This window comes from Triticum aestivum, chromosome 6B, assembly GCF_018294505.1.
Source record: "Triticum aestivum cultivar Chinese Spring chromosome 6B, IWGSC CS RefSeq v2.1, whole genome shotgun sequence".
NCBI lineage: Eukaryota > Viridiplantae > Streptophyta > Magnoliopsida > Poales > Poaceae > Triticum > Triticum aestivum.
Genome location: NC_057810.1, coordinates 695516123 through 695527105, shown reverse-complemented (window position 1 = coordinate 695527105; position 10983 = coordinate 695516123). Strand labels below are relative to the sequence as shown.

General features: G+C 53.7%; 1 protein-coding gene across 2 annotated transcripts; it reads left to right on the top strand.

The window, feature by feature from the left end:
* Positions 1-8510: 8510 nt before the first annotated feature.
* LOC123134932 (protein SRG1) lies at positions 8511-10762 on the top strand. Of its 2 annotated transcripts, none has more exons than XM_044554080.1 (4): positions 8511-8895; positions 8979-9238; positions 9977-10304; positions 10414-10613. In XM_044554080.1, exons 1-4 carry the CDS (start codon positions 8656-8658, stop codon positions 10462-10464), a joined length of 879 nt encoding a protein of 292 aa, XP_044410015.1. In that variant the 5' UTR covers positions 8511-8655; the 3' UTR covers positions 10465-10613. The 2 variants fall into 2 exon arrangements, with proteins under 2 accessions (XP_044410015.1, XP_044410014.1); XM_044554079.1 differs by having other exon boundaries at positions 8517-8895; positions 10427-10762.
* The last annotated feature ends 221 nt before the right edge of the window (positions 10763-10983 follow it).

Genomic DNA, 10983 nt, shown 5'->3' with positions numbered 1-10983 from the left:
TCCTTTCGTAGTTTATACCTTCTCTCATGTTACTATATCAACTCGCATATTGCATTACCATCGTTGTTGTCAAACCCGTGGTAGCCTATGCTCGACCTATTGTTGCTCGCTATCTCGATGAAAATGATCCTCAATATCGAGTGTGATTAAGTTCTTGTTTACCGAACCTTATTTACGTTGCAGTGTTTGGGATCAGTTCAGAACATTCGAAAGAATTTTTGAATCTCCCATTCACCCCCCTCTGGTCGATATAATCTCGGTCCCGACAGTCTACGAGTGCTAGGCCTGATCGCTGTCGCTCGGTAAAGAGGGCCCTATAAAATCCGTCCACATAATCTCGTATCTCACCCACGTCTTGTAGAAATCGTTCGCCTTCCCAAAGGAGCGGGATGGTGCACCTATGTTGGAAACCATTGGCGATGGCTTGGAAATATGCCATGTTGGCATCGCCAAAGATAACCCAATTAAAGGAACCCTACTGGCACCAATACTCCTCCTTCCGATAGAGCTCTAGCAACTCATCCTCCAAACTATAATGTAAAGCCCATTCGCCCGGTGTGAGGCCGGCCATATCTGCTCTTAGATCTAGACCCTGGATCTCTAGTAGTAGGGCACCCATCCGGAGCTTCAAGTCACGCCCTACATTGGCACCCTAGCCCTTCATGAATTGTCTGGACCGCTTGGCCAAGAAGTGCCAATCATCCACCGCCGACATCACCCGGTGTGGTTCTCCCCTAGCCGCCACCTAGTGTTCCTTTACCTCCGCAATGAAGCCCGGTTACCGCCACCAAAAGGTCTCAAAGTGGAACCGGGGGAGAGGGGGACGCGGCCGCTCATCAGATGAGGAGAGTAGCAGGGGCACATGGTCTAACCCAATCCGAATGATAACCTGCAAAGTCGCAAGGGGAAACTGCGACTCCTAGTCAAGGGACATGAACACCCTATCAAGAACACTCTGCATGGGGTTCAACTAACGATTAGTCCATGTGAATCTCACTCCAACGCGGTCAAACTCTCAGATACCATGATCAACGATCCAATCATTGAAACACTGCATGCCCCGTATGTCTACCCAGGCATTACTCTTATATAAAGGGGAGCATATGAGGTTAAAGTCGCCACGGATGATTAGGGGCAGCATCGCAACTATGACTTTCCGGTGCACCTCATCTACGAAGGCCTGGGAACGGGTATGGTTGGCCAGACCATGCACCACAATCACTTCCCATTTGAAGTTGATTGCTCACTCCCAAACCTCCATACTCACGAAAAAATCTCCCCGATCCATGGAGCCAACTTCGAAGGTGGTATCCTTCACACCTAGTAGGATACCACCTGAGTGCCCAGCCATCCTAGAGGAGGGCAGCCAGTGCCACACGAACAAGTGCCTACTTAGCTGCTCAAGCTCAGCCAAGGAGAACACCGTTCGCATAGTCTCCAAAATGGCAAAAATGTCGATGTTTTCATCACACATATGCTCTACTAGTTGCCTGTGGCTGCCATCATGCCCAAAGCCCCACAGGTTCCAGAAAAGTGCACACATCTATTCGTTTCGGGGGTCCTCCCTGGACCCTGGATTAGTGGAAGCGCTGAGAGCGTGATGTAACTACATAGTGTGGGATCAGGTGCATCCGCACACCTCCTGAGGATCAAGAGGGCCAATCTCCCCTCTTGCTAGGGGTCGAGGAGTGGAAGGTGCCTCAGCCGTCAAGTCCGACACTGCCCGAGCCCGCGCCGCCACAAGACACCCTTCAAGGATTTCCTTAGCCTGGATGGCAGCGAGTTGTTCATGGGAAGGGCCCTTCTCACCCCGAAAGGCGACCGCGGAGGGACTCTCGCAAGCATCAAGAAGGACGATGAATCATCATCATTAGCAATATATGAGAGGGGAGGTGGATGAGGCGGACCTAGATCAAGGTTGCGGGCCACATCAGACCTCCAAGCCTTCTCGACGGTGTTGGCTGACTCCCCAACCGAGCCCGAGGAGCCAATGCGCACACTCTTCCGCGCAGTAGTGGCATGCGATGATGCAGAGTGGGGCCGACATTTGGTGCGTAGGCAAGGCCGAGTCGGCCCGACCGCCACGGCTAGGTCAGGTGCTCAGGGTAACCCCGCCACCAGCCAAGGGGCTGTGGCCTGTGATGCGATGGAAGCCTGGAGGATCACCAGAGGAGGCGGGGGCTCTGTGCAAGTAGGAGGGGAAGCAATGCAGAGGGAGGAAGGCAGGCACACCTCCATGCCCACACTGTTGGCATCACTCTTCCCCACCACCTTCCCAGAGGGCTCCGGAGATTCAAGCAACAGGGATACACACGCGTTAGGGGTAATCGTGGAAGTGTCGTCCAACATTCCCGCGATCACCTCCAGGTCTTCATCTTCGTTCAGCTTGTCGTCCAAGGTCGTCCGCTCCGTGCCCTTCTTGGGGTCGCACCTAGGAGGGGCGTCCAACCCCGAAGTCTCATCCTCGTCCTCCGAGGCCAGGGATTGAGAGCGGCGGTGATCGGGACTGCCCCGCCCATCACCCTTGTCCCCATCAGCCTGAGGTCTGGACGTGCCATCACCGGGTCCGGGGCTCACGCCCTCCTCCGCGGCAGCCCCCTCTACAAAGATGCGGAGATCGTAGCCAGCTTTGTTGAAGAAGACCCTCACCATTGTTTGGAGCTTGGAAGGGTCTGGGGTCATGACCTTGGTGGCAATCGCCTCCCCCTGAAGAGCGAGGGCTCATCCACCCCCACAATCTTGCCCAAGAGGCGAGACATCTTGCGGGTCACCCTGGCCTGCTTATCGATTAGGAGGAGGCCCGAATCTGGATCCACACCGTCTCAAGCACCGCGACAGCGAGAGGGTCGACCTCTGCGACAGAGATGTTCACCGTGAGCTTGTTAAGGGCTAGGTTCAGCTCATCATTATGAGTGCTAAAACCGGAGACTTGCCGGATCAGGGAAGACGGAGGTAAACTTGTGGTCCGAGATTGGAGCCACCGTCCAGTCTCAGTCTGATTGAAACATGTGCTGCAACTCCACCATAATGATTGCCGGGGACGCCGTCTTTCCGCCCAACACCAAGATTAGAGTGGTGAGGGACGGGGTAGCTGCCGGCTCCGAAATCTCCATCTGATAGTAGCTAAAGTCATCAAGAGGATGTCCACAGAGCGCCAACACCCCTCCGTCGGTCCCTCCGGGCAGAGCAGAGCCGGATGGTCAGGACTCTTGCACTTGTGGTATGCCGGGGGCTGCTTGCAGTCCACTTGGTAGTGACCCTCAATATTACAATTGAAGCAGACCGTGGATGAGACGCGAGGAGCCATCGAAGTAGGCACATCAACCGATGGAGGAGGGGGCGGGTCACTGAGGATGCTTGGCCGGTGCCACCATTGAATGGCTGGTTGCCCTTCTTCTTCTTTGCAAAGGCCCCTTTGTTGTTCCGCCCACCGGGGCCCGTCGGAGGAAATCGGGGTTGGCGCTGGAGAGGATTGTATCAGCGGGAAGGGGATGCATCCGCCCGGCGCGAGTGCGCCGAAGACCAAGAGAGTCGGTTCTGCAGCGAGGATCGGTACTCCTGTCCCCTCCAGTGGTCAGGGGAGCGCTCGTGCTAGCGAGAGTCGCGCCAAGTCGATGCCTCACCGATAGCGGCTGCCTTGCCCTTGAGAAGGGAGCTGCGCATCTTGGATTCCCACCGATTGGCCGTAGGAGAGGGACGCCGCGGCTTGGCCGTCTACCCGTCCTCCCGCCCAGGTGCCCGACGCTTTGGACGCGGGGCTCCGTCGTTGACGTCCCACGGCATGGGGTCGCACAGATCTAGGCAGGAGCCAAGGAGGGTAAGTGGAAGGCTATGCTGTGGGCGGCGCGGGGGCGGGGGGGGGGGCGGGGAAGGAGGGTGGTAAGAGTAGGTAACAGGGGGAGTCCCTAGGGTTACTCCACCCGACTGGGCCTGAGAAACGAACAACCCATCCGTCTCCACCAGGCTGCATGACAGGCCCAACCCCACCCCACAGGCCAGGCCCAACACCACCCCTTGGGAAGGGGCAGAGTCATGCCCGGCGCTTGCGACCCATGGCCCAAACACCGGCCCAACCCACCATGCACCATCGTGGGATGGGAGGGAAGGGTTTCCTCGCGTACAGACATCCAAGGTCTGCATGGCGGCGTAAGCTGGCCACTTCCCAGGCGGCCAGCCATCGACGGCGATGACCAAAACGCGCAAAAGGACGGAGCGTGCAACACTGGAGGGGGCCGTCCAGGGCAAGAAACGAAGCCAGAGGCGGCAAGGTCGTGCCTTGACCCGCCTCGACGCCACCGAGCCGATCAACGGAACCCACCAGGCGACGCCAAGACCGAGCTGCCATGCCGAGGTCGTTCCGACCAACCATGCCCCAGGCCCTTGGACGACGACCCCTACCACTGTGCGCGATGGGATCGCGGGTCTGCCACAGAGAGGACGAGGTGGGAAGGGGGCTAACCAGGGGGACTCCATCTGGCGAAAGGAAGGTGAGCTCCGTGGCCACAGCCTCTGCCAGACGGTCGCCAAAGTGGCACACCGCGGGTCGCAGCTCGGCCTCCGCCGCAGCCGCGTCAGCGAGGTCCTCGGCCGCCGCCCAATCGGCCTACCTCGAGCCCACGTCCGGAGCGCTGCGCGAGCGGGGGGAGACGAGACGAGGAAGGGCGACACGTCGACCGCGGACGAGGATGAGGAAGACACGCCACGGGGTCCGGCTGGCGGCAGAGGAAGAGGGGTGCCAAGCGAGTCGCCGTGCTGATCATATGAAAGCCTTAGCACGACGATTTTTTATTGTCTACTACAACAAGGTTTGCCCGTCTCTGGTGAAGCAGGGGTGATGACGATGGCGTGCATTCGATTCACTTTAGTGCTTTGTAGTCGTCACTAGGTGGAACTTCAGATTAATAAAATGGCTTCATGCTTCATTTTGATGCAGAGGCCGGGGAAATCCTTCTTTTCGAAAAAAACTAGGTGGTTTATAGACCTGAATTAATTTTTGTTACTTTTGATGTTCTTTATACCATCTTGATCCTGATGAATAGTTTGAAAATTCACTCAAATAAAAAGAGAGAGAGAGAAGAAGAAGAGAAAGTGATCTAAAGGCTTACAACGGCTAGAGTGTTTTGGCAACTTGTAACAATGACGAGGCTGAGAGTAGCCAAGGCAAGTTTTGAGAACAACGTTGCACTGATTAAAAGATAAGGCTTACTACGGATAGACGATCTTGGCAACTTGACAACTTCACAACGAAGAAGGTGAGAGTATTTTCCTTGTGAACAATGTTGCATTGATTAAAAGATAAGGCTTACAACAAACATGATGTTGCTCCCGAGCTCACATGCACCAGCCAACCAAGCGGTCAGCTTGGTAAGAGCATCGTCAACAGGTGCACAAAAAATTCATGTCCTAAAGTAATTTTAGTGCGTCACTGTAGCATTTTTAGTGCGTCGGACCCAACATTGCTTTAGCAGATGCTAAAAAACGCGCGCCTAAAAGAACAAGCAGTGTAATTTTTTTTTTGAAACGGAGGCAAAATATTTGCCTCGTCGATTAATTAAGAAGAAGAGAATTGCCCGGTTAATTTTCGGAAAACCGGGCGAAAACTGATACAAAGAACCTGAAACGGGCTACTCGGGAAGCACGAAACACCGTGACCATACAGACAACCCGTCACATGCTCCTAAAACACAACAATCGTACATCACCACACTTGCACAACTCAACAGAACCCTGATAAGAACACCAACAACAATGACTTGGACAATCACATCGACAACACAAGAAACTGAGCATCATCCATCAAAAAACCGCAGACGCCTTCCCATTAGCGCACACACCGGCCACATCAATATCCTCAACCACATGCACCTCCGACCCGAAGGACTCAGAAGACGCCTCTGGATGCTCACATGACAGACATGAATCATCTCCCTCACACAAGGTCACTAGTGAGTCCACCTTCATGTGCTTCACTGACAAAAGCGAAGCAGAGCTCATACATAGCTCCCTAATCTCGGGCATGATTTGCAGCATCGGAGCCACGAGCATGGCGATGGAATCGTCTTGAGAGGTACATAACACAGGGGGCGAGGCAGACATCGACGACGAAATGTCCCCAACACGGGGGGAGAAACAACCATATAACTTTGCCTCCGTGTCCTCCTGGGAGCAAACACCAACTGCAATAGGAGGATGTGACGTCATAGCAGTTTGCAGCATAGCCGGCATAAGGGAGAGTCTACTCAGAGGAACCTCCGCCCGCTCCAAAAAGCTCCCAACCCGCACCATGCAGCCTTGCAGCAGCGCAATCTGATCAGCTAGAGCGGACTGCAGCACCACTTCAGATGAGGTTGTCGAGTCCGCCGTTGCAGATACAACAGACGCCCAGGACCCACGGCGAAGCGCCTTGAAGGGGGGCGTGAATTTCATTGGACCCTTGCGTAAAGCTGATGTAGGACCATGCATGGTGTGGACGCTGGCCACGGGCGGCGTGGCAAGGCATGCCGGCGAGCTTAGAGGACGCCAGGGATTGCGACATCCGTGCGCACGATGACCATTCTCCAAACAACGTGAGCATCGCAACGGATCTCTGCAATGAGCCGCATGATGCCCATGAGCAAAGCATCTGTAGCATCTACCATGAAGCCAAGCAGGAATGGGACGAGGAGCTATTGTCGTGGATGACGGCGGCAATGGCAGCCAATGCGGGCTGCGCCGCGGCAGCACCTCCTGCCAACCCCCACCCATGTCCACCTCATGACCCACACACATCTTGCCAGAGTCGACGGCCTTGGCAGCAACCGGCGGCGTTTGAGAGGCCAGCTCCTCTTCGTCTTCGTCTTCATCGTCATTGTCAGTGGCAGAGGCCCACAAAACAGATCTTCGCGCACTGGTCAGCAAATCCTCCATGCCAACGACGATGCCCTCTGCGTTAGCTGATGGATACAGGGAGGGCAGCTCCTCTACGCAGTCCATGCCGCCGCCATTGGCCGGGGCAACAAGAGCCGGCAACAGCAGGCCCGTGGCGGCAATGGCAAGAAGGGCGGGGGTGGCAGGCGGCGGTGCCGAAGCAGCTGTTGTCGCGGTCTTGGAACGCAGCGAGGCCTTAACACCCCTATCTTCCTTCCTAAATCTCAAACTTGGGGGCACCGGCCGCAGTCGAGGGATGGCGGCGGTAGCCGGGACACTGCCTGCAGCTGGGGCGTTCGACGCTGGCACCACACGCGCAGGCAGAGGCTGCCCCGACCTGGTCTCCACGGCCACACCCACATCACCGGCAACCGAGGTCTGACGACCCAGCAGCTGCAGCGACATGGCAGAGAACTCGCGAGCATCTGGACTCGGGGAAGCAGAGGAGGCCACGGCAAAGCTCAGCCCTCGAAGGACTGACGCTGGCGGCTGGAGGACGGCGGCTACAGTAGTGGAAGACGGAGCTGGAGCGGCTCCCGCGATGGAGGTTCGCGAGAGCGGCGTCGCGGTGTTGACGAGGGGACGGTGCGGCGCCGAGGCTGGTGCGGGAGTGGACGCCGCGGGGAGTCCGGATCCGGTCTCAGCGGCAGCAAAGGAGGCCCGAGGCCGGAGATCCGGCCGGCGGCGGCGCGCGCCCAGCCGCCACCTGCGCGGTCGCGAGAGCGCCATCCCCTGTTTTCTGCTACGGTGAGATTGTGCAGTATAAATTATGAAGCGCGCACAATCCGGCGCCTCAAATTTGCAAGTTTTTATAGCGTTTTTCAGCGCGCGCCCAACCTTTTTTTACGCGCACACTGTTTTACAGCTTCTGCCGGAGCTTTCCGACGCCCCAAAAAACGGATTTTAACGCGTGGCCCAGTTTTTGGGCGCCTCTTGGAGATGCTCTAAATTACCGACAAAAAATTGCAAACAATGTAGCAAAAGGAGTAACAGGATTTGACATTCATGATGGTCTGTCAAATTCGCTGCTCAAGTCTAATTAATTTGAAGCTTTTTGGAGCACCGATCTTGTGTAACTTGTGCGTAGAGCACCATAAAGCTATTTCTTCACGAAATTTCACACGCAGCTATAAGACACCCATAAACATGTTGTTGCTAGCGAATCAACTTGTGATTGGATGGTCAGAGGAACTATGGTATTCCAAACCCACGAGGGTTCAAGTCCTGATGCTCACATTTATTCCTGGACTGTCTTTAAAAAAAGAAAAACTTGCAAACCTAAAAAAAAACATGTTGCTAAATAGTATTCGTTTCTTTTGCTATTGTTTTCGAACTTGCAGGTGAGCTCGGTGACACAAAGGATACGTGTCGTCCAACCACGCAGGGAGGCATGCGGCACGTGCCAGACCCGGGAGGGAAACGTCGACCGCTCGAGCGCCACCGTTCTGGTTCAAATGGTCACCAATCTCTCACGTCACTGAATGATCTCCAGCTCCACGTCCGTCCAGGCGGTGCCGCTGGCCGCTGTAGCCGTGCTCGCGCGTCCAACTGCCGCCGTCGTCCGCTGAATGCTACACGCATGATCGTCCAACAGACAAAGCCGAGCTTCAAGCCCGCATGCTGCTGTGCTGCGCGCCTGCGCCCAGGAGAAACACGACAAGGCAGGAACATTTCATGCCTACATATAGAACTGCCAAAGCGGGAGCTCAGCACTAACAGCAGTAACAACCAAGCAACAAGTAACCAACCATGTCATACGGCCAACAATTCAACATACGCGAGGTGCCCCCGATCGTGCAGGAGCTGGTGGCCAGCGGCGTGCAGGAACCGCCGGGCCAGTACGTGGTCCCCGAGAAAGACCGTCCCGCCACGGCGGTCTCCGAGATGCCCGAGCCCATCCCGATCGTCGACCTCAGCCGGCTGTCCGCCAACAGCGCCGACGAGCTCGCCAAGCTGCAGTCCGCCTTGCAGAACTGGGACCTTTTCCTGGTAAAATTTATTCTCAAACTTCTTTCGGTTTCCATGTCGCCATGTGATGTGATGAAGAAGTGGTCATTTCGATCTTTCACCAGGCCGTTGGACATGGAATGGAGCCTAGTTTTCTTGCCGAGGTGATGAAGGCTGCGAGGGAGTTCTTCAAGCTCCCGCTAGAAGAGAAACAGAAGTACTCGAACATTGTCGACGGCAAGAAGATGAGCTCGGATGGATACGGCAACGACATGGTCGTGGTGGAAAATCAGGTCCTTGATTGGAACGACCGGCTGAGCCTCCTGGTGGAACCCGCGTCGGAGAGAGCCTATGCACTGTGGCCAACGCAGCCACCTTCTTTCAGGTACGTGCCCTCTAGGTTTTTGCCATGGTCTGTTCGTGGAGCTGGATGTTGGCACGAAAAACAGCGTAAGTATAGTTGCATTTTTAGGTTTCCACTGGAATCAACATACTATATATCTTCATTAATCCAGAAATACACTGGAATCTTTTAATCCACTTATGTATATAAAACATCAAGATTCTAGTATAATGTCAAAATAAATCTTAGACTTGTCATGAAACCTATACAGCCAGTTATGCATGTACTCCCTCGGTCCGAAAATAAGTGTCTCAATTTAAATGGTAATAATCCGTTTATGACTTCACGCAAGCATACAAGGACAGATGGAATGAAAGAAGGAAAAAGTAGCTCTCGTCTTACTATCTGATCTTTCTAGAGGCATTTTGGGCCTCTAGGCACTTTCTTGCTTGGTACTACTCCAATGAATGAACTTCCATTCGGACTGTGCCCGGACCCCATTGGCTGCATTTCAAGAAGTAATATGGCTCAGAAATTATCTTCTCTGTCTCGATGTGACTAAGCATGCATATGAGACATTGGTCAAATATGTCCTTGCTTTATTACCAACTTTTGAGTTTTTCTTACCAGTTGAACAATAAAAAACGCCGCCAGGTCATAACATATCAATGTAGATTGATGAGTATATTTTCAAATTACAACCCATGATAAAATCCCTAAACTGATGAGTAACCGTTTCAATACATTTCTCTTATCATCATACTATATTATGTTGCGCAGAGACATTCTATGTGAATACACGGTCCGGTGCAGAGCGGTGGCAAACCTTATCTTGCAAAACCTAGCCAAGCTTCTCAATTTACAGGAGGAATACTTGACAACCATGCTCGGCGAGAAGTCCTTAACCCAAGCTATAATCAACTACTACCCTTGGTGCCCCACGCCGGACCATGTCTTGGGCCTTAAGCCCCATACCGATGCTTCGATGATCACGGTCAACTTCATTGATGACGACGTTAGCGGGCTCCAGCTCCAGAAGAATGACATATGGTACAACGTGCCCATCGTCCCAAACGCATTGGTTGTCAACATAGGGGATGTAATGGAGGTAACTTTATTGTGTCCATAGGCAACTGCCTATATTGTTTGTAACTTTGTATGATCTTGTCTTGTACATTGTCAAGCTAAGATATATGCATCTCTCTGTTTCATCCTAGTGCATGTATGCAGGTAGTGAGCAACGGGTTGTTCAAAAGCCTGGTGCATAGGGTCGTGACCAATGCAGAGAAAGAGCGCTTGTCGTTGGTGATGTTCTACGCGTTGGACCCGGAGGCAGAGATTGAGCCAGTGCCAGAGCTGGTGGATGACAAGAGACCTAGACGGTACAGGAAGATGAAGAGCAAGGACTACCTAGCGAAATTCTTTGACACTTATGCAACAGGGAAACTAGCCATCGACTCCATGAAGATCTGAATTAGGATTCCAATGTGAATAAGTTCGGTGAGTGTAAGGTCTTGTATGTGAGCGACTTTGATTGTACTGTGTAAATAAAGTTTAGTGAGTACCATTGTCGGTGTCAAAACTGGCGGATCTCGGGTAGGGGGTCCCGAACTGTGTGTCTAGGCGGATGGTAACAGGAGACAAGGGACACGATGTTTTACCCAAGTTCGGGCCCTCTTGATGGAGGTAAAACCCTACGTCCTGCTTGATTAATATTGATGATGTGTGTTACAAGAGTGGATCTACCACGAGATCAAGGAGGCTAAACCCTAGAAGCTAGCGTATGG